The sequence below is a fragment of the Onychomys torridus genome, chromosome 15, assembly GCF_903995425.1.
Source record: "Onychomys torridus chromosome 15, mOncTor1.1, whole genome shotgun sequence".
NCBI lineage: Eukaryota > Metazoa > Chordata > Mammalia > Rodentia > Cricetidae > Onychomys > Onychomys torridus.
In genome coordinates this window covers 47,299,580-47,323,310 of record NC_050457.1, presented here as the reverse complement: position 1 = coordinate 47,323,310, position 23,731 = coordinate 47,299,580, and the positions used below count along the sequence as shown (strand labels likewise).

Below are 23,731 nucleotides of genomic sequence, written 5' to 3'. Positions count from 1 at the left end.
GGCAAACATTTCCTGGGAACCTTGGTCCCTTTCTGCGCACTGTAGCAGCAGGAATGCAATACACAGCAGTCTCTGGAGCCGGAGTCAGATGCAGCCACACCGTTTAGCGGAATGCTTTCTTAGAATATGGTAAACCAGGTTATCGTCCAAAAACGACAGGTCGTCGTCAAACGCGACCGGTCGGCAACAGGCCTGGCCTACTTTGTCACTCACTAGTCTTCTACTTCGAGATAAGTTTTTTATTATTTTGTCATACATTGTCTCGGCCGCATCACAGGAGCCGCTGCAATACCGGAAGATCAGTTCCTCCTTGGTTTCGTAGCCTAAACCTAAGTCAGTGACATTTAAGTGTATTGCAGTTAAGACACACCCCCGATTTTTGCCCCTCTGGCCTCGGCGACCCTTCCCTCTGGAATTCTCTGGGCTGGCAGCTGCGGCCTGCCGATTCCTCTCTCTTCGAGGAAGTGCTGCCCCTTGCTTATCTGGTGACCTCTTCAGTCTTTTAATGGTGGCTTGAATAAAATCCATGACATCATCAAACTGGTCAGGGTAATCTTCAGGCATATTGGCTGTTCGACAAAACAGAAAATGTCCCATGAGACAACAGTGATCATTTCAGGCAGTCTTCTAAGTCAAAGCATCACTGGAACTAGCTAGAATTGTACCCACAGCAAAAGGACCATCCACCTATGCCAAGCGTTCACAGTGCCCCCCTCTAGAAGCAAAGGCTAAAATGTACCCTCTAACACTTTGCAATCTGCTGGTGTCAAAAGAGAAGAGTCATGTAGTGATGACATGCAGTTCCCTGCAGGAAATAAGCCTTTAAGGGTTAGTTGTTCAGGTGAGTGATGTCTGCCAGGTGGCTGTGACCAGGGTGATATCTAAGGTCCTGTTTTGTAGCCTTGAATATAGCTCTCACTCACTGAAATACTCTCAAATGCTCCCGGAACCCAGACACCTTGGTGCCCTGGTTTGGGGAGGAATGGAGGCGTTTGCATGTTATGAAGCTGCTGCAGAATTCTGGTATATGTGGGTATCGGAGTCAGAGGCTGAGGAAATGTGGCATCTTCTGGCTTTGCTACTTTGCCGAACGTTTACCTCGACTCTACCTTGGTGCCCAAAGTTTGAGCAGAAGCAGTGAAGGGTAAGGTTTTCAGCTCTCAGCTATTGCTCTGACCTCATGGCTTTTAACTCTGCAATTGGATCTGTGTTTCTTATTTAACAAGATGGTTACATCTACACTACCTGACTGAGTAGGACCAGATTCAAAGAGAAGAGACAAAGATCTCTGAAATTCAGCTCCATTTTTAAACCCATCCCCACAAACCTAGAAAAACAGAAAGGCGGATTATATTTATATTTTACTGACAAACAAATGGTAAATGGCGTGACTCTAACAGCAACAACAACCAGAATGATTTAAATATAAAGGAAAGGCTGTTGGGGACAGGGGCAGCCTTGGGTCCGGGAGGTGGGGTGGGGTGGGGTGGGCAGTCTACCCTGCAGCTGCCACAGCGCTCCCACTGTGTGGTTACAAACGGGACAAGAGATGTGAGCTCCAGGGAGACCCCACAGAGGGAAGATGAGGGCACACCAGGACATTTAGAGACCTCTGGGGAAGACATGGGTTTACAATCATCTGAGATTCTGAGTATTTCAGCATTTTGCATTGGATGACTAAGGGGAAAATAACCATTGGAATGATTTAATACACACCAAGAAGAAGGAAAACCTAACCCCTACCCTTCTTTCAAAATCAGGCATTAAGCTTTTATGGTCATCTCGTCCACTTCAGACTTTGGCTTCTATGTGGCTTAGAAAACTATACTTCAATAGAGCTGTTGGAGTCAGTGAGTTTTGTATTTTGGCAATCTCAGGAAGATTACACTGAGTCTAGTCCACCTCAGATTACTCTATCACAAACACAACTTACCAAATTGTTAAAACTCAGCAAGAAACCTGTTGTGTAAAATGAAATCTAGTTAATGTGACTTGACTCTGTGTGTGTGTGTGTGTGTGTGTGTGTGTGTGTGTGTGTGTAGGTATATGGGTGTATGTGTCAGGTGCTAGGTAAGTGCCTAGCTCAGCTACTAGATTTTACACACACACACACACACACACACACACACACACACACAGTGATACATGATAATGAACAGATTGGGAATTGGAATCAAGAAGTACATTGTTGCTTGTTATGTGGAAATTAACATTGCTTTGCTTGGTGGCTCTAAGTGACAAACTGCTTCAGTACTGACTACTTAAGGCCCTTTATCTCTTGCCTAAAAGCTAACTGTCTCTGACCTGTGTCCCTTATCCACCTCTACCTCTCCTTTGGGGGCATGTGTATTTATGTGTACATACATATTTGTGTACACACGTGTACAAGTATGGGTGTGTATATGGAGTCCAGAAGTCGACATGTGTGCCTTCATTTTATTTTTGAGATTCACTGAACCTGGAACTCACGGGGCTACACTGGCTGGCCAGCAGGACACAGGGACCCTCCCATCTCCACCTCCCTCAGGCTAGGATGGCAGGGTGTGCCTTTGGTCCTGGGTTTTTATATGGCTGCCGGGGGTTGAACTCGGCCTCAGGCTTTCATAACACGCACACCGTCCCGGTTCCTCTCACCTCTCTTTAACCTGTTTTCCACTCATTGGTAGATTCTTAAGCTCGGATTCCTTCTGTCTGCCCAGAACGGTCAAAAGCTCGCCGCTGCTCTCCTCTGAGAGCCAAAGCCCAGACTGGCCGGAAGACTTTACCTGACCTGGCCTCTGCCCAGCCTCGGTGAACTCTGAGCATATCTACTTCTCTTCCGTCTCCCTTCCCGACCTGTTGCTGGCATGTTGGGGTGGGTCATTCCTTGCTTTAGGGAGCTGTCTTGTACACAGACGTCAAACTGAGTCCCTCGCCTCTATCCAGGCCATGCCAGTAGTACTATCTGCGATGGCTAATCTGGGTTGTCACCTGGACACACTTGGGGAAAAGGGACCTCGACTAGAAGAATTGCCTCCATCAGACAGGCCTCTGGGCATGTCTGTGGAGCCTTCACTTCCCTATCCTTGCCTTTCCTTCCTTCCTTCCTTCCTTCCTTCCTTCCTTCCTTCCTTCCTTCCTTCCACCCTCCCTCTCTCCCTTCCTCCCTCCCTCCCTCCCCCTTCCTTCTTCACTCTCTCCCTCCCCCTTCCCTCCCTGCCTTCCTTTGTTAATTGATGTGGGAAGACCCATCCTGTGGGCAGAGCTATCCCTTCGCTGGTGGGCCTGAGTTCCATAAGAAAAGAAGTTTTCCGGGTGGCACATGCCTTTAATCCCAGCACTGGGGAGGCAGAGCCAGGCGGATCTTTGTGAGTTCAAGGCCAGCCTGGGCTACAGAGTGAGATCCAGGAAAGGCACGAAACAAAAACAAACAAACAACAAACAAACAAACAAAACAAAACAAAACAAAAAAAAGAAAAGAAAAGAAGTTGAAAAACGAGCCTGAAAGCAAGCCAGTCAGTAGAGTTCCTGCATGGTCTCTGCTTCCGTTTCTGCCTCCAGTTTCTGCTTTGCCTTCCCTCAGTGATGCACTACAACCTACAAGATGAAGTACACCCTTTCACCCCCAGGGTGCTGTCCGTCATGGCATCGATCACAGCAAAAGAAGAGCAAACTGTAACCCCACTCTCTGTCCCAATAACAAAGTAATGAAAACGTCTCTAGACTTAGCCAAATGTCCTCAGGGGCTAAATCGCCCAGATTAAGAAATACAGCTTAAACCCAGGCCTTGGTGGGGCTGCCTCTGCTTGGACCACCGCTCTTCACAGTACCAGAAACCTCTCTCACATCTCCTGTAAGTATCCACTTGATCATGACTGACTGACTTGGTCACTTCCTGACCCCTCTGTTGAAAATGCAACTCCTCCCAAGTGTCTAACCCCTCGGCCTTGTTCTTCCACCCTATGTAATTCCCTGCATGCTAACGCCGTCTAACTTGGTCTGGTTTGTTCTCCGTGGCCTCGAAGAGAATGGCAACACAACGATGCAGACACTGTGTGTGTTCCCGTTGTTGATGTTTGAGGCAGGCTCTTGCCTTGTAGTCTAGGCTGGCCCACATTTGCTTTGTGCTCCAGATTTTGACCTCAGACTTGAGGTCCACGGAGGCAGGGACTGATTGATGACAAACAGGAGCTTGGGATAGAGTTCTGAATCAGCAATGAGGTCACTTGTAGAGGGGGAAAGAAAATTAACTTTTTAAGATGATACTGTGGCTTCTATTGAAAACTCCATCTTCATAAAGTGAAAGGCTCTAAAATAAGCCAAATCTCAGGGGGTGGGCGTGGGGGTGGGGGGACTGGGTAAGCCCTGAGCAGTACTGGTACTTCAGACCTGAGGGGAGAAAACTCATTTCCCCTACTCCCCAGCTTAGTCCAGGGGCCTCTCAGGCATGCCTTCCTTAAGGGAAGGACCGGAAGAGTGTGCCTGGTTCCCATCTCCCCAGAAACTCTGCTTTCTCAGGGCACTTCCTTTAGGGAGTTTTCTTAAAAAGACAACAACAGATCCTTAAATGATTCTGCTTTAGTATGGAAAACTACTTTTTTTTTTTTGAACTGAGGATCGAACCCAGGGCCTTGCACTTGTTAGGCGAGCGCTCTACCACTGAGCTAACTCCCCAGCCCCAAAACTACTTATTTTAAAAGTGATCTGAGTGTGCTTTTTGATATTTCTTTCACAAATAGTGAAATTAGTGAGGTGAAAGTATGTCTATGTTTAATTACAAAAACTATATTTTTTTTCCTATATTCGTAAAAGAATGCTTGTATAGAAATTCAGACTTTTAAAATAAAAAATGATTAATTAGCTGGGCGGTGGTGGCGCACACCTTTAATCCCAGCACTCGGGAGGCAGAGCCAGGTAGATCTCTGTGAGTTCGAGGCCAGCCTGGGCTACAGAGTGAGTTCCAGGATAGGCTCCAAAGCTACACAGAGAAACCCTGTCTCGAAAAACCAAAACCAAAAAAGAAAAAAAGTGATTAATTAAAATACCATGGTGCTTTTAATTTTTTTAAAAAGGTGTTGTTTAATGAAAGACTCACACTATGAGGTCTCTGACTCTATTTAAAATTTCCTAAGTGATCATTAACTTAGGAACCCAGGAGGATGGAAGTTAAGACTAATTACTAATCAGCTGAAGATTAATCAAAAAATGAGGACAAAATTCAAAAATTCAACAGACGCTAACAACAAAATGTTGGAGTTACAAAAAGTCAAGTTCTCTGGTCTCAGAAAGGCACGGACTTACATGTGACACAATTTCGTATAACCAGAGTCCCGTGATGACCTGAACCAGGGACATAATCTGGCTCTAACATCTTCAATCCTCTTAAGAAAAACGCCTCCATTTCCAGACCTTATGGTCACACAGCTTTGTCACAGGCTGTGTCTAGCAGATGCAACTTGGGATGCTGAGTTAAGTTGGCATCAGGGACAAATACTGAATAAAAATTATTAATAGTTCTAAATCTAGCATGGGACAAATATTGTAATATTTGGGACACCGTTATACATCACTATGAGACAGTGTAGTGCTTTTCTCGTGTTTTAAATTCCTTCTGGCCCTTCCACAGAACCAGGCTAACAAGCGTCTGGTTCATCATGAAGCCCATACTGTATGAACTTGCTTCAAACCCATACATGTACGACACTGAGAATGAACTCCAACGTCACCTATGGACTTGGGTGATTGAAGCAAATACCATTCACGTGAGAGGTGTTGATATTGGGAGTAGGGGATGTGTGAAGGCAGAAGGTGTGTGGGCAATCTCTGAAACATTCTTTCAGTTTTGCTGTTATCTTACTTAAAAGTACAACCAACCAACACCACCAACAACAAAACAAAAAGTGAGCCAGGCATGGTGGCACATGCTTTTAATCCCAGCAACCTGGAAGTAGGGGCAGGTGGATTTCTGTGAGTTTGAGGTCAGTCAGCCTGGTGGTTTACTTAGTGAGTTTCAGCCAGCCTGATACATAGTGAAACCCTGTCTCAAAACAACAACAACAACCACCACAACAAAAGGGATACACTGGTTCAATGCGCTGAACCGAAGGTTTAGCTTAGGACCCCTCTTTTTGATGGGAATCTCTCTTCTGCATGGATGCTAAGGTGGAATGTCATTTAAACACCATGCCCAGCAAAGCTTTACCTGAACTTACTGAGCTGGAGGGTAATTTTTTTCTCTCATATTCTTAAAAACAGGAGCATACAGATATTGATATGAAAAGCTTTACATATGTAAATTGTGGGCTTAAGAATTAATAATCAACCCCTGAGGGGGGGAAGAACAGAAAAAAAAGAATTAATAATCAAAAATGAGGATAAAACATCCTATTTTTCAAACCACAAGACTATTCAATTCCTAATTCCAGGCCTTTTGGTGCCCCTGAGTTTCACTTGAAGGGACAGTGTCACTTTATCATGTTTAGTGTGTAGGGATATGAGTAGCCAAACGATTCTATAGAAGGGTGCTGGGCAAACCTCACCAGCCTGTTCTTAAGAATTCTACAGAAACTTCCAGCCTTGTCCAGGTAAGTAACATCCTATGTGGAATTCAGAGGTCCACAGTTGCTTTAACCTTCCAGGACTTCACTGAGCTGAGGGGAGAGGAAGGGGGTTTGGGTTTAGATTATCTCCTACACTGTGACCTAGTGGCACAGCATGCTCTCACCCTACGAAACGTTACAGAATGTGAGCTCTACAAACATCCCTACCAACGTTAATGTTACCATAAAATACTTGCAAACCACAAAAGAAGACCATGCGTTTAACAACCAAAAGGCAAAATAAAATAAAAGTAATGCAAATAAGGAAAACAATGAAAACAGGTTGGTCAAACTCTTGCTCATTTCCCAGCTACAGTTTGGGAACGATGTCTGACTGAAAGCTAGCGTTTTGATTATCAAAATTCTCAGTTGCTTGAAGTCATCCTTCAGAGTACAACCAAATATTTTGGCATTGTTCTGTTTCAAATATTTTAACTCTGATGTGTCCTTTGTATAAACAGTGTTATTTAAACAAATGAAACCTGTACCAGAGTGTAACTCTGGGAACAAACTGTTCACTGCAAAGGCTGCATCTCTCTTGATTTGGAGGGAAAATTGTAATATTACCTTAATAACTAAGGACTGGGATAGCCACGACTTTGTAAAGCCAACTGAATTTTTAATGGGAACAATGATGAGGGCTCTGAGCATTCCTTTTAACAGCTAAGCTAAAAAATTTTACAAAATTCAAAGTGTTATCTTGGCAAAGATGGCTAAAATGTCAATTTTTTCTTAAGAGCTCTAGGTCAGCCATATGTAAATGCAAAGGCCACTTGTGTTGGTGGTCATGTTTCCTCTTCATTCTGGCCAGACCAACATCTCAGCCAGCCGTTAGCCTATCTCCTGCCTGTGTCTAAGAGGTAACCCAAGGTTGTTTATAAAGCTCGAGGATGTGAGCCCCTCCCACTTGAGAAGTGGACTCAGAGGATGGTGGAGAATTTCTGCAGCTATGAATGTTCCAGAAAAGGGGAGGGGCTGACCCTAGCACCATAGTGTCCCTATGAAAGTAGAGATTTTCCAGGCCAACCTGAGTCCTGCCAAGTCTCTATGGAAGGTACAGGTGCCGATTGTGTGGGAGGGAAGGTCTGACTCTCCACAGCCCTGTGAAGCCTCTAGCACGAGCTTTGGAATAGTCAAGACAAAAGTGCTGAGCTCCCAGTGGGAGCCATGGCCTAGTTGGCCATATAGTTAATACATATGCTAGAAATCGGTGCCTGGAGGGTCTTGCCTAGGCAATGCCCACTTCTGAGATGGTGCTAGGTTTAAAGGTGAGGTGCTGTGGAATGTTGCCCTAGGGCTCCTGAGACACTGGGTGGTTAGTTGTGGCATGCAAAGCCTGCCTGGAGAGGCTAGCCATAGGCTGGGGACATAAAAATCCCCTGGGGAAGGGGTTTTCAATCTGAAGTTCCTACCTTCACTGCAGGCAAAGGACACATCGCCTTGTAGCCTAAGTTTCTGAGACATTGAAATTGTCTCTTGTACATATGTGTAGGCATATACTTATGCGTGTCTACACACAAACACACACAAATGATTGTTTCTATGAAGACATTAGCCTAGGATCAGTATAATTTCTCAAGAATGACTAATATCGTTTCATAGAAATCGGTTATTGTACCTTTCAGAAAGGTGCAAACACAATCTTCCACTCATTTTGAAAAGTTATTACAAGTATGTGGCTGCTTTCACATTAAAAAATCTCCATATTATAATATTTTCTCAAGTGACGTCTTGAATAATCACTTCCTTGAAGCATTTAACAGAGTATCAAGGCAGAGTGGTTGCTTAGTCTCACTGAGTGAAGGTCAGACCTGACAATACTACTGCCAACCAGAATGGAACTGAACATCTCCGCACATCTCCTTACCGACTGGGAAGGCTCGGGGCAGCCACATTTGCTCATGACCGTGTGCTGAGTGAGTAGAAATTTGGCTGGTTTGGTTTCAAAGATCAGTGTGGGTCTTGTCCTGCATGCTGCCTTTTTGTTTCTAAGTAAAAATTCTACTGCTCTGTAGCCTTTTTTAAGCCTGGGAAACTAATGTAGAAACAAGGGCAAGATATGCCGGTTTTAAGACTTGGAAGTGGAAGCGGGAGAGGCACCAGCTATGGGAAAAGTTCAGTATGAACTCAAGTACATTAAGTAGATCTCAAAGTTAGGCTACCATGGACCACAGAACCAAGAGTCTCTGAGAAGGGAAAAGCCATGCCTTTTGGGGGCACCTCTCTCCAGTCTTGTTCTTGTATATCACTCTGAAGCAGGTCTGCCAATTTCCCAGTCACAACCGGAACACCAGCAGCCAGCAGTGGGGGCAGATTCAGACAGAGAGGCCCCATCTCCGGAAGCTTCTCATACTTAGGCTGGCACCTGTGACCAAGCTCTTGCTGCAGAGTTGGAGAAGACAGAGCCTGAGATTCCAGGCCTGGGTCAGTCCCTGACCAGCATGTGACCTTGGACTAGTGGCTTAGCCATCCTGAGGTCAACTTGCTGTCCTTTGGGGCTCCCTAGCTCTGAAGCCCTGGGATGTGGTCAGTCTAAGCTTTGGCCTGAAAAGTGCTAGCAGATACTGACTTCCAGATACTTAGGTGGGGGACAGCATCCAGCTCAGTTACCACTATTACCCTCCACCCCTCTACACTGTGAAGTCCGACAGGAGGTATTCTGGGATCTAGAAGGCCTCTTCACTTTACCTTCTAGCTCAGCTGAACCTGCCTGTGAAATTTAGAATAATCATTGCCAATCTTCTTAAATCGTGTCCCATTCCTTACTGAAAAGAGCCAGAAAGACATACAGAAAGGACCCTGTATTTATACCAGTCAATGCCCTGGTGCCAGGCATTTTTCAAACCTCAGTTTCTACCTGTAGAGGTAGAATTGGCCCCATGGGCCTCTGAGAGAATGTACTGTAACAACCTGTTCTAATCAGCCAGCCCTCCCGCCACTCAAAAGTCAGGTACAACTTTCTTAAAGATCACAACTTTCCCCATTTGTTCTTGTTATATCAAATCTGTCTCAATACTACAACCACTCACGGCAACTGCCACAAAATGGGTGGGGGTTGGGGACGCTCCATAGCTTGTCCTAGACCTGGAAGGTCAACCGCCTGCCTGTCAGGGACCTCTGAAATGTGTGGCAAGAGTGTAGAAAAATGTTCAGTGCCCTGAAGAGTTCCGTATAGCTTTATCATTGTGTACTGTTTAAAAGTCATCATTTTGTCTTGTACCTGAACAGAAAAACAAAAAAAAACAAAACAAAACAAAACAAAACAAAACAAAAAAAACCCCAGATATCACTAAGGTCCAAATGCTGGTATATCTTCCTTTATCCAAGGACCATCTTGTTCTCCTATTTTGGGCCCAGAACAGACTAGTGGATAAGAGGCTATACTCGGTTAAATCAGAAGGGGCTCAGTAGCATCTATTTTTCTGAGGCAATTCACAAGGTCATTCTGGCTCTTTCCAGAGTGACCATGCTCTTTTCTCATGACCAAACATGACACTGGTTTATTTAAAGACAGTGTTTTGTTGCTGTTCTTTTAAAGCATTCCTGGATTCCCTCAAGGCAGAGGAAAAAGACCAATCAGAATGTATAGCACTTCAGAATATAGAAAAAGAGCACAGGGTATATTTTAAAAGCCACTTGGTCAACCTATATGCCATTTTATTCAGTATCTGCATCTACTTTGAGTAACACGGCACATACTTATTGTTATACATATTTTGAGCTGTTAGCCTACAACTCAACTAAGAAAACTTAATAATAATAACTACACATGAGTACAAATAATAAAAAACACTTGGGGAACACTATATTAATTTCATTATTTATATTCCAGTTGCTCTGATTTCTATGTATGTGGTCCATACTTTTATATAGCTGTGATGATGATTTTCCAGCAGTACAGCATGGTTCCCTGTGGGGGAATGACCATTCTCCTACTTTTAAGTCAGGAAAATACCCACCAGGATGCCTATTTGTTAGCTAATCCACGAACACCTGGTGAGATCTAAAAGCACTCTCCAGCTAGCAATAAATACCCCATGCTAATGAGCACACGCCATGAGCTCTGTAAAAAGGAAAAAAAGAAGAAGAAAAGACTTAAGAGAGGAGGGTGAGAAATTACCCAGTGAAATTAATTGTGCAAAAAAGCCTCTAGGGAAAACAATCCTTTGTGATGTTACCAGCAGCAGGTGGCACCGGGGGACTGAGGGAGGGGCTTCAGAGGGACCTGGAGGAAAGTCTCCTTCCTAGAAGACTGTTCTGATCCCAAGGAGCCACAGGACCCCAGGGCACGTCCTGAGCCCCTGGATCTTCCCGGGGAAGAGGTGAGAAGTGAATAAAAGTAACTTCGAGGGCCTTAGGGACTCGGAAGAGAACAAGAGGGATTAAGAGAAGATGGCAGAGAAGTAAAGAAGGCAGAAAAAAAAATGTTCGTAATCATCTGAACTTCTTTGGTGGATCCCTATAGTTCAGTGTTTCTCAACCTGTGGGTTGAGACCCCCTTTGGAGGTCAAACGACACTTTCATATGGGGTCACCTAAGACCTGCATATCAGCTATTTACATTACAGTTCACAACAGAAGCAACATTACAGTTATGAAGTAGCAACAGAAATAATTTTATGGTTGGGGGTCACCACAACCTGAGGAACTGTGTAAAAGATCGCAGCATTAGGAAGGCAGAGAACCACGGCTCTAGTTGGATATGAGGAAGGGGTTTCTAGCCTGTTAATATGTTCATGGAAACCTCTAAGAGTTCAAAAGGCTTCAGAGAATTAGGCACAAGCATCATTTGGAGATAACTGTATTTGCAAACCCTCAATGCTAGATTCCTTTCTCTCTCTCTCTCTCTCTCTCTCTCTCTCTCTCTCTCTCTCTTCCTTCCTCCCTCCCTCCCTCTCTCTCTCTCCTTTATGCCACCAGATGAGTCACATGTGAGTGTCCTGGGGTCATAGGTTGTAGTTTTATGGTTTGGGGACAAGTGTGACTATGAGCTCAGGCTGCCCTGACTTTGGAGTCTGGCTATGTGGTGTCTCTAGAAGCTCTTCTCTCCAAGACATCCTAAGGCAGTCCTAAGTCAACTCTACCTTTAGGTCAAGATTAACACAAGCAGAGGCTTGAGCTTGGCGTGAATGGAAAGAATGGTTCTCTGAAGCCAACATATTGTGTCTGTGATCATTCTTCATTGATATTTATATCAGAGGCAGGGGAACAAACACCACTGTGCATCTTTAGACAAAGCACAGAGGATCCAGGAATGGATCTCATCATAGTTTAGACTCTAGAGCATATTCTACAGAGGACAGACCTCTGTTCAGGCCCTGGCTCAGTGATTTATGGACAGAGGGAATCATCAGTCCCAGGGGTGTGTGCTGCCTCTTCTGTGTTCCTAGAAATGCCTGACAATGAACCTTCTGAGCAACAACAGACTCAGCAGATGGCCATGAATGGGATTTTTCCTGTCTTCATCGGGAGGCACATGTCCTCTGGAAATATTATGAGAAAGCTTTCTGCTGCACCCGTGGGTAGCTTCATGGGGTTTTGTCTATTCCTCAATTTTCACATCTACTGTGTCTCTCAGGCCTGTGACAGTCCTGCTGGTGACCACCCTGGCCCTGTTTTGTTTTGTTTTGTTTTGTTTTGTTTTGTTTTTTAGTTCTTTTGGTTCCTTACTGTGTAAGATGTACTTCGCACCCATTTTTCTGATTTCATTTGAGGATCTGTCTCCTGCACCACTCAAGGACAATTCAGACACAGCCAGCTTAGAATCATGTGATGTGAGGTGCTTCTGATTTAAGATTCCATAATCATATAGAAATAATTAGAATAGTTCAAACTGAGGGGTTGTCAGGGAAAGGATAGGCAAAGGAGCCTTCCCCAAATGTCAGCGTCATTGGTTGCAGGGAGGGAGTAAAGAAGAATCAAGGAACCAGACAATCAAATGTATCGTGTGATTCTGGGCTTAAAAAGTAATACAGAGGACATTATCACCAGGACTGGTGAAGCTGGAATATCTGTTGGATAAATGCCTTAGACTGATGTCAAATGTCCTGATCTTGTAGCTGAATTTTGCTTGTGCAAGACAGTGCGTTATTCTTAGAAGACATATGCGAACGTACCTAGTGTTGTGGCTTTCCTAATACATTCTCAAATGGCTTGAAGAGAAAAAACAAATGAGGCAAATTTCTCCTAAGAAGACAAAACTTCGTGAGAGGTGGCTGGTGATCACCATTCTATAGATGCTACAAAGAAGGGTCTGCATGAGCAAGCCAAGATACTGGGTGCCTCCATTTTCTTCCTGGCAAGGCACTGCTGGCAAGGAAGGCAGGGGTTTTGTTTCCTAGTCTATTTATTTAGTCCTCTTATAATTCAGATCCAGAAGTGACTTTTCCCCTGTGGAGTACATATCAGCTTGTATATTTGAGTTATGAAGTCAGATCTCTTCTGATCAAAAAGCTAGTTTATCGGGCTTCGTTAGTCTGAGAGTTTTACCGTGATTAAAAGGAAATTGGCAGGCCCAAGTTGTTGTTTGTTGTTTGTTTTTGTTTTTTTTTCAAAATTTTGTTAATATAAATATATTTTCCAAATGGTCAACCAATGACATATAACTACTTAAAGTCATGATAGAAGAATGTAGATGTCCACCTCAAAGTGCACAAGACATAAGACCATGGACTGTTAAAGCCATGGTTTTTCAGCTCCACTGTTTTGTTAAAGCCTTACAAATGTGGTCTTTGACTACGCCAAGCTAGCCACAATAGCAGTCATGTCCCAGTGGTGACCCACGCCTTGCTTCTTCCAGCCAACTCCTGTCCCCCGGGGAACTTTTGTGGTCATGTCTTGCCTCCACCTGAAGGTTTCCTGTCACCTGGCAGTGTAGGAGTGATCAAAGAGCAAGTGTGTTTCCCAGAAGGTCTTCTGGAAGTTTGTGCCAGTTTTGTGGGAATCCTTACAGAATTCATGTATTTCTGATGTGGGTTTTGAGGTAGTCATTAATAATGTCGCCTTAGACCTCCTCTGGCCAGAAAAAGGCAGAAAAGGGACCAAGAGGAAATGTAATGATCTCTCATCATCAATTGGCTCCATTGTGTGGTTTTCCAGGAAATCTATGTTTTAGGGTTAGTTGATAGATTTCCAGCTACATGTTTGTATTTTTTTTTTTAAATATACTAACTCAGGATCATAGTATATGATGAGAAAGAAAAACAAAAAAAGACTGACTTTGGGACTAGAAGCCTGCCTGAAGTTTGAAATGTGCCTTCCCTATTTGACTTGTAACCTGGAACAGCTCTCTAGATAGATTCTACTCCTTCACCTATAAAATGGAGATAACCTTGTTCAGTAGAGCTCAAACTAATTTGATTTTAGGATATTAAGTTTTTTTGCTCCAAGCCAGGTTACTCATGTGGATAGTCAAAGGGTGCCGGGACACTAACTTTAGTAGTGAGTTTGTATTTACATGTCCTTGAGGGTGAGTGGGTTGATTATATCGTGCTTGTGACTTGAAGCTTTTTAAAAATAAGAACACAAAACTACCTGTGAAAAATTTGCCTATGCTAAAAGCCCCACTCATGAGTAGTGGACTAATATTTGCCACACATCAGCTGTGTTGTAGAGGCCACCTGCTATCACCTGCCTCCCATAGAAAATAGGGCAAACTCATTTTCCTAAATGGAGACAGAGCACTCCATAATCACCTGGGGAGACACCTCCCAGTTCCCATCACTCCAGTACCTCTTCCATAATCACCTGGGGAGACATCTCCCAGTTCCCACCACTCCAGTACCTCCTCCATAATCACCTGGGGAGACACCTCCCAGTTACCACCACTCCAGTACCTCTTCCTGCACATGCCCACTGCTCTGTCTCCCTTGTATGTCCAACTACACACCTCCTCTATAGCATGGCTACAAGTTCCTCATGCTTCTCTCTTGTCTGGAATGTCTCTTTCCTTTTCCTTCCAAATTACCCACATTTTAAACAAGTCTTAAATTCCCCCTTCCTGGATTTTTTGCTGTCCTGCTCTCTAAATCCCAGTGAGTACAACGCTAGAAATTCTTTCTTTCTTTCTTTCTTTCTTTCTTTCTTTCTTTCTTTCTTTCTTTCTTTCTTTCTTTTTCTGAGACAGGGTTTCTCTGCGTAGCAGCCCTGACTGTCCTGGAACTCACTCTGTAGGCCAGGCTGGCCTCAAACTCACAGAGATCCACCTGCCTCTGCCTCCCAAGTGCTGGGATTAAAGGCGTGTGCCATGTCTGTCCTTTGCTAGGGATTCTTGGCAGCATGACAACGGATAGATCTGTCTTGTGGATGACCTGTCTACTCACCTTTCCACCTGCCTACCTGTCTACTTATAATTTACAACTAGATTTATTTTTGCCTTTTGGATGTGGCCCATACCTGGCATATGAGGGGTATTTAATGTGAGATGGCTTCTGATGGAACTCAAATGATTAATTTATACTGTAAGTATTTTCATTAAGTGAAGCCCACAAGTACTGGGTTAAAAAAAAAAAAAAGTCACACATACAGTAGGAAAGGAAAATACCAGAAACTTTTTACTTTTGTGTCAGCTAACATGGGCACTTCTGAGCCTAACGCTTAGGTTGATAGGTCAGTGCAATGTCCTATGGCTGGTCAATTATAAGTGAGCTTTGAAAGCATTTCTCTGAACAGCATTATTAGGGCCTGGGGAAGAAGATGCTACTCTCAGATCTCAAATAAGAGATCAGTGTACCCTAAAAGAGTCTTCCTCACAGATTTTAATTTCAAGAGCCCCTTTCCAAGTGCCAGATCCCCTTTGCTGCTGCTCTAGTGACTTGCCTTTCCTATTGGTTCCTCCACACAGGCTGAAGCAATGAGTGGGAAGTACTTACTTAGAGCTCCACATCTCAAAATATTGGATTTGGAAGTTTAACACCACCTGCTGTACAGTGCTGGGCTGACTCCACTCAAGTCTTAAATTTTAAATTCAATGTCTATCCTAATGATTTCTCTACATACAGGTAGCCTCCAATTCATACTTTCTTATCTCTCACACCAGATATTATGGGATATGGTACCCAGGGCAGAGAGACCCATACATAGTAACCTTGTGAGTTACAGTTCACAAGGGGGGTTTTATGGGTTATTGTCTGAGAACTTGATAGCTTGATTTAAAAGATGATTTCCATGGAAGATTTCATGTCTTGTGACCAAACTGGAGGGCTGTAATCCTGTTGTAATATAATAAATTAGGAATTACCTGACACTACGATTAAAAAACTTAAAACAATCAGTTATTGGTTGAAGACCATCCAACCCCTATAGAGTTTCTCCCTTCCATACAAAATATAGTTTAGTGGTTTGGGCAAACACTGGCCCTGGCATCCCCAGACCTGTCAGCTGCCACTGTGGATATCTGACACTTCAGACTTTGCTTTTTCAGCTCTCGGGACCACCAAGTTTTCCTTTTAGCCTCAGAATGCTACGGCACCTGTATATGCCGCACTGTAGACCCTCCCCTATACTATCTCTAATTTTCCTTTGTAGAAGACAGTGGCAGGAGGAGAAGCAGGAAGAGAAACACATGAACAAGGGGGAGGGGGCTAAAGACAAAGTCTTGGATGCCTCCTCTGAAGGCAAACTGCAAGCAAGTTTGAGTTTAAAATGGTCACGGCCTGCTTATTTCATAGCCAGCCTTGAGACACGCAAGTCAGTTATTCATTCTATTTGCTTAGCTTATCCCATGTAGGAATAGAATTTGGGGTGTTTAATTTGCACTGGACCCAGTGGAACGGATGCAGTCTCAAGAGTGAACGTGTGGAGTGGATGGACCCAGTTCCAGTGACCCGATGTAGAAGCTCTTTTGCTTAATCACTAAGTCCCAAGCACCCGAAGCAAACCATAGGGACCAAAATTTATAGTACTTTTTATTTTCCAATGAAATGAAATGACTCAATGTTTTTCTACACCAGACTGATCCAGTTGCTCCGTGTACAGTGCAGGATATAAATGTCAGCACTGTGGCAGGGGTGTGCTGACACCAGCTGAATATTTAAAGTCTGCACACTGTCATTATTTTGCCTTCCCTGCACCGACAGCTTGCTACCGAATTGAACATACCTGGAAAGAAGTCAGTTGGCTTAGAGCACAGCTCAGTTTCTCTTGGGGTAATTTCTCTGTCTAGGCTATACTGGGTCTTTCCATAGGCAGAGTGGAATTGGTTGTGTTCTGCTGTCTTGAACAAAATCAGTAGTCAGAATCTTGTCCGCAGATGATTAAGTATCATTTGAGAAAGGGGAAGCAATTCCCTCTCATATCATCATGGGCTCCATGCAGCCAAAGGGATTCAGTGCTATTTCCCTTTGCGTAGTGGCTGATTAACCCACAGAAGCTGTAGGTTTTCCTAGGGTGTTTTCAAGCTATGGCGACATAACTTTGAATGTTACACCTAGAAAACATCTAAAAAAGTCCACACACCCATGCTACACATCAAACCAATTATATCATAATCTGGCATGAAGTCCAGTATCAGTGGGCATCAGCATTCCCAGAGGACTTCAGTCTCTTTGTATGAGTCTCTTCTCAAAGGATGACAGGAGCACGGACGCCAAGGAGCAGCCCTGGTCGCTACTGGCATGTGGGAGAAGAAAGGCTTCCCTTTGGTGGACAGTTGTAAACTATTCATTGAGTTCTAAAGCCATAAACTTGTAAGACTTAATGGAATGTTGAACTTAGCAAGCCCAGGTAGGCAGTTTACCTGTATAGCAATTAAACCTCCAAGAATTAATCAGCTTGCAATTACTCATTGTTCTCTCCTTTGATACATGAATTAAAGAACTATTATTATCCGCCACTGTGTTCCTGTCCCTCTGGCCCGCTCTATAGGAATGGATGAATGAAGCCAATAGCAAAGGTCTACTGGAGAAATGTTTGTACAAATCACCCTAAACTTGTGATGGATGTGAAATTCTTCAAAGATGAGTTTACTCGGTTAATTGATGGAAAGTCTCAGGACTTCAAAAGGTCAACTACGTTCCTCTTTTACCCCTAAATCACTCCAGAAATCCTTATAAAATTTTGCTTTTGTGGAACTTGCGCACATCACATTTCATGCTTGTTTCCTAGTCCAAGACTAGGATGATTTCAGTCCTGGGGCTGACTTGGGCAGTACAGTTCAAGTGCGAAACGTCAAAGTCAATCATTTTAAGTGGGGGGAGGGTTGGTGGGTAAGAATGAGTATTTGAGGGTATATCTATTTTTCTGGTGCTACCTTTCTTGCCTAGATATTTTCCCACCCATTCCTGGCACTTGTTCTGTTATCTTCCTCACTTTACCCAGGTGGGCTTCTGAGGAACTCAGGTTAGATTGTACCAAATCATCACTGTAATTGCTTGCTTCTAGAACATGCTATAGCCCTTGAGTAGTAAACCGCAGACTTGTTTTTAAAGTAAAAGTACCCTGTTTTTTGTTAGTTTCCCCCCCCCTTTGAGCTAACATTCTGGGGTGTGTTCTGAACGCTTCTCCTTTTCAGTTTAACTTGCACTAGCCACCCCCAAGTCCTTCTAACCTCAGCACTCTTCAGAACAGATTTGACACTAGGCAGATGCTGCTAGCCCTGGACATGGAGGCTCTTCTGTGTTTTCTCTCTGGCTGGGTTTTCACAAAACCCCTTGCAAGCGCAGATGGGGGAGAAAGTGCAAGAGGTTTTGGAGGTAAGCACAGCAAAATAGCTTTCAAGAAAGAACCCAGCCCGGGGGCGTGTTTTTAGAGGGGCAGGGGAGAAAAGGGGCGGGCAATGTGTATGTGTGCTCTGGAGGTGTTTGTTTGTGAGGGACTGATAAAAGGACACACTATTCCCTATCCTCTGCACTAGACAAAGGGTCCCGTGTCGCTCACAAGCAAGGCACCTGGGGACCCTTGGGCTGCAGCGGGCAAAGGAGTACCCTTAAGGGCCTCAGAGCCCTTCCCACTTTGCCCGGGAAAGGGGAGGCTCACGGCCCACAGCCTTCGAGGCTGGCCCCGGGTGGCTGCGTGCGTGCGGCGGTGGGGGTGCCCTGGGGTCGGCCGATGACGGCGCAGGGGGGAGGGAACGGTTCTTACAGTCACTGGTCAGCGCAGCGAAGGGCGCGCGGCGGTGGCCAAGGGAGCGGTCTTCGGTGGGCGCCTCGGGAAGCCTCTTACCGGCGGGCAGCGGGAAGGCGGACGCGGTGTGGAGCAACACCAGGCAGACAGCCACGACATCCCATAACTTCATCTTAGAATCCCGTCCAGCGGCGGCACCTGCGCGGGCGGGCGGCGGGGAAGAGAACCGCACCATGCTAGTTAGGCTCCGACGCCTGGCACCCCGACGCTGGCTGCAGAGCCGCCTCCCTGCCGCTCCCCAGCCCTGCGCCCCGAGCACCCGGCCCTCGCCCAGGTCTCCGGCTCAAAGCTCCTTCACCCCGATGCTCCCCAGGTGCAGCCCACATTCCCGACACGGCCTCGCCTCTGCTGACCTCTTCCCAGCCCTCCAATCCCCAGGTCCCAGATTTGGGATGTAAACTTATACTGCAACCTCTAACCGGCTGCTTCTACTGGCGTAGCCATATTCCCTCGGGGGAGAACAGGGTTGCCCCTCTCCGGCTGCCTTTGCCAGGCCCTGGACAGAAACCTTCCCTCTCCACCTAGCAGCTTCCATAGTTGGGCCCTGGGAGCCAGCTTTCCACCCAAACAAACAACAAGGACTAAAATCAAGCTGACCCCTCTGTCTCAAACTGGGCCTTCCTTCCCACTAGGTAGGATGCGGGCTCGGTGGGAACACTCGCCCTGCCTGCCGCCCACCCTTCTAACATCCCAACTAAGTAGGAATTTTGTCACCCAGAGCAAGTTAATGTGGAATTGCAGACTTTGGCCTGCATGAAAGTGTCTGGGTTAAGTTACCTAACTTCGGAAGCATCGACTTGGCTTAAAAGGCTAGTTCCACTTCTCGAGATCATTATTAACATTAACATGAAAAAGTTCAGTAAATGCCCAATAAATGTTTGACCGTTGCTAATAGGCAGGGATTGCACATATCTTGATTTTTTAAAAATCTTCCGTGGTATACCCGAAAATGCTCTTGATTTTATTTGTGCAGCTTTGTGAAATTTTGGCTCTAACCCCTTCCTTTGCAGCAGAGATGCTGGCGTTTTGTGTCTCTTGCTACACCAGGACCATCGTCAGAATCCTGAACACTGCAGGAGACCTCGGGCACCAGAAGGACTTTAAGAAGGCATTGGGGTGAGGGCCACGTCTTTCCAGAGAATCCTTTGGACTCTTAGGCCTCACATCCCTGAAAAGGAGGCTCATACAGTCTGGGGTGAAGCGAGGTAAAAAAGCTTTGTGAACCTGGTGAGAAGTCCTATCCAAAGAGATGGGAGGACTGAATCACCTAAGGGGTATGTATGGTGTTAATCTCGCCTTTAGGAGCCCCAGTGTTCCAGAGTCGGGAGACCACTGCCTGGAGAGCATTCTCAAATCGGAGAATCCATGCATTTCATAAAACAGCCTTGACATTTTCCTTGGGGGGAGGGCAAAACAGTTTCCAGGTAAACACCAAACAAACCAAAACACCAAAAGATCCTCTTCGCACCTTTCCTATTAGTCTTCAGGCACTTGCCCTCTCTCCTTTCCGGGGTACATCCCTACCGCCCCTCACAAACTCCACCCAGAATTCCAATCTAGGCCCCTTGATAAGGCCACCAGGAAAGCGTTTAATTCGGCCACCACCTCCCACCGCTGCGGAGATGAATTCATTTTCCACCCCTTGGGCGTCTGTTGTCTCTGCAGCTGTTGGACTCGGAGATGCGAAGCGACAGAACCACACAGCGCCGAGGTTCCGGCTGCGCGGGCTGGCTTGTACACCCCAGAGGAGGGGAAAAGACGCCTCTGGGTCCCTCCCGGCGCGCAGGCCCAGGAAAACTCCTAGGCAGTGCAGAGGCGCTTGCTTCCCGAGCTGGGAGTGGGGGGGGGGGTGGGGGGGGGGAGGCGAGGTCTCCCGCCTCCTCCGGGGTGCCAGCTCTGCCAGCTCCAGGGTGCGTGCGAAATGGCTGGCGATCCCGAGCAGCAGGGAGGCGCAGGGTTAAGGCGCCGTCCCGGATCGCTGTGCCCAGCAGCAGGAAGCTGCGGAGGCACCAGATTTCCCTTCCGCATTAAGAGGGTTTCCCCCCCTTTTCCCCAGTTTGGCTCACGGAGGGCTTTTAAAATTGGACGTGGAGAGTCTCGATCAGAAGTGTGGCGACGTTGGCAAAGGAGGGGAAACACTGGCACATTCCCTCTCCGCCTCTCCAGAGGAGGCTCTCCATCTCATCCTAGGCCGGGAGCCTTGGGCACCCCGGAAAGCGTTCCCTCCCATCCCGAGACTGAGCCGCCGCGCTCTTCGCTGAGAGCTGCGAGGCCGGCTTCTCCCCAAGCCGCGCTGTAGTTGGTGACACTTGCTCTCCCTATTCCCCCTGGTCAAAAGATGGGGTGTGCATCTCCAAGAATCCATCTGGGCCTCTCCTCGAGGCATCCATCTCTGCTTATCTCTTTGTCGCCGTCCACCCAAAGCGTCGGCCAGACCTGTCCCAGCCACGCCTGGTCTTTGCGGCGCGTGAGAGTAGTTTAAGGCACCGGCTCTTGCAGGAGACCAAGCTTTTCACTCCGAGGTTGGCTTTGCCAAGTGACCCCTTGTTTTCTCTCGGGCTTGGAAAGCTGGTTCCCCTCTGCATCTGGGACCAACTCATGCCAGCAAAGCAAAAGAATTGTGCGGCGCACGTGGGCACCGGGTGGGTCCCAGGACTGGGGGTTAAAGGATGCGCGGAAAGCCGCGGTAGTGACTGCCAAACCGCTGCTCACCGATTCTGAGTTCCCGGCACCAGGGGGCACCAGAAACCGCTCGGGCCTTCTAGTGCTTGTGCGGCGGGTAGGCTGAATTATCATTTTAAAATATAAAACCCTAGAAGAACCACTGTGTCTGCCATCTATCTCCAAACTAGCCCAGAAACCTGTGGTTGTCCTTATGCGAATCCTCACTTTTCAGGTTTCTATTCTTCTGTTCCTCTCCCCCATTCCCCTTCTCTGCATTTCACCTGAGGTGGTTTCTTGGCAACCTGCTTTTCGACACCCTGATCCTCTGTCACAGCTTTGCAGTGGGCGATTGCTCCCGCCGCCAGCCAGTGCCCCCGCACCTTTTTGGAGCTGACAGGCTGGGAAGTTTGTTTGGGATTTGCTTTCAAGACCCGGTGGCGTGGGAGGAGAGGGCACTCTGAACTCCGGTGTTTCCTCTAGGGTCCGGACAGACATTACTAAAAGGCTCTGTTGTTTTTATCTTCTGTCCTCAGTGTCCTTGACTAAGGACGCATTCTCTTATCACTCCCCCATAACTCACCAGCCCAGGATGGAGAAAGGGGGGGGGGGATTTGGGATGCTTTGGAGAAAGGGAGAAACACATGGGATGCTTCTGGAAGGCAAACCAGAGGGGTCCGTTGGTTAGAGGACCCAAGGTTGAGTTCTAGGCCCCGGGGCACTCCAATCTCTTGTAACAGTGAGCTAGAGACGCTGTGGGCTTCCTGGACACTAGACACTTGTTTAAAAGACACCTCCCCCATCAAAGCGCAGAGAAACCGAGTAGGCATGGTCAGGGCAAGAAGGCAACAGCGAATCCCTCTTTGAAGGCTTGGTGGGAGGAGGTGCCCGCTTATGGGGGTTAGTTAGTTGCATTTCCCTAAACAAACACAAATTCAAAATACGAGGGAGAGTGAGTCTAGTGCTCTCTAATACATTCCCTGAAGGGACTGGCAGAGTCGCGCTTATCCCGGTCAAACAGCACAAACTTGGCGAACTCCGGGGTTGGACAGCCTTTCCAGGGCGCGCTCATCGGCCCTGAAGGCAGATTCTGCCACAGGCGAGGCTCCAGGCGGGGAAACCCTGATTCGTGGGTTTCTTTTCCCTGGGTGGGGCTGGAAACCAACTCATTGAGGAGTCTACGCTTCGAAGTGGTACAAAGTAGTGTGCGTGTGTTGTGTGTGTGTGGGGGGGCGGAGTGGGGGTGTCTTGGGGAAGAGACACATAGTTGCCACAGAGAAGAGGCAATTAAAACAATCACCTCGAAGGCCTAGCGGGAGACCTGGAGGCTTCCCAAGAGTCTTTCCGGACAGAAGCCGGGGGCCTAGGCGCTGTAAGGAGCTCTTCTCCTAATCTAGACCCGCACAAGGGCATTAACAAAGTGCTAGCAAAAGGCCGGAGAAGGGTAGGCATGTAGCTTTGCAAGATTTCGCCAGAGGAGGTGAGCCCTCTATTTTTAGGTTCACAGCACCTTTGCAGCCCTCCTTCCCCGGGCTTAGCTTTCTTCCAGAACAGACCAAAACAAGCTCAACAGTAAGTTACACTCCGAGCTATGATAACGCTGCAGTTGCCCTCTGGAAAAGACACTGGCGGCCGTGGGTTAGTAGATGGCCAAGTCTCGCCAGTCCTAAGATAGCCGGGGCCGCACAGAGCAGCGCCCTACCGGGTGAGGCAGAAGAATTGCCCCCCCCCCCCGTAACCCCGATTTTTCAGGTTTCCACCAGGAGCTCCATATATAAATATATATTTTTTCCCACGCGGAAAAGGCAACCTACCCTCGGCAAGGCTTCGGCTTGTCTCTTGAGCTCCCCACTAGACTTCCTACTTTGCACTTAGTAGTCCGCTTGGGGTTCAACCGCGCCCTTCTGCCCTCAGACGACACCGCCACCCCGCTCGCTCGGTCCCCTCCTGCACACTTCCCCCTCTCACCTCGGATCCGGTCTCCGTAGACCCCCAGTTGGACATTAACTCCAAGTGGCCCGAATCCCAGCCAGGAGACCCATCCGGACCGCGGGCAGGAGCGCGGGGCCCCGCCCAGAAGCTCGGGAGCAAGAGCACGCAATCCAGGGGTCGCGCCGGACGGCGAGGACACGCAGGAGGCGGCGGCCACCGTGCCAGCCGCCGCCGCCGCCACCGCCACCGCCGCGAGGAGAGCGAAGGCTGCCGACACCTCCCACACTGGCTTCCTGGACCCCGAGAAGACCAAGTCTGAGCAGCCGCCCCTACTTTGGCTGAGGGGTGACACGGCTGCGCGCGCGGCGCTCTGGGCTGGAGCGGCACGGGGCCCGGACGCTGCGGGTGGCTCCGAGGCGGTCCCCTCACTCTGCACCTCCT

At 47.1% G+C, this 23,731-nt stretch overlaps 1 protein-coding gene across 1 annotated transcript; it reads right to left on the bottom strand.

Moving 5' to 3' along the window:
- Nucleotides 1-23,361, bottom strand: Gdnf (glial cell derived neurotrophic factor). Its single transcript, XM_036207459.1, has 3 exons — nucleotides 23,327-23,361; nucleotides 18,656-18,835; nucleotides 1-569 (listed from the first exon to the last, which is right to left on the bottom strand). The coding sequence occupies exons 2-3, from the start codon at nucleotides 18,807-18,809 to the stop codon at nucleotides 85-87; spliced, it is 639 nt and encodes a 212-aa protein (XP_036063352.1). The 5' UTR covers nucleotides 18,810-18,835; nucleotides 23,327-23,361; the 3' UTR covers nucleotides 1-84.
- Between the last annotated feature and the right edge of the window lie 370 nt (nucleotides 23,362-23,731).

Coding starts and splice junctions, on each gene's coding strand:
- Gdnf (XM_036207459.1), bottom strand. CDS start 18,809: ATGAAGTTATGGGATGTCGTGGCTGTCTGCCTGGTGTTGCTCCACACC. Junction 570..18,655: donor CGCTGCGCTGACCAGTGACT/GTAAGAACCGTT, acceptor TTTGTCGAACAG/CCAATATGCCTGAAGATTAC.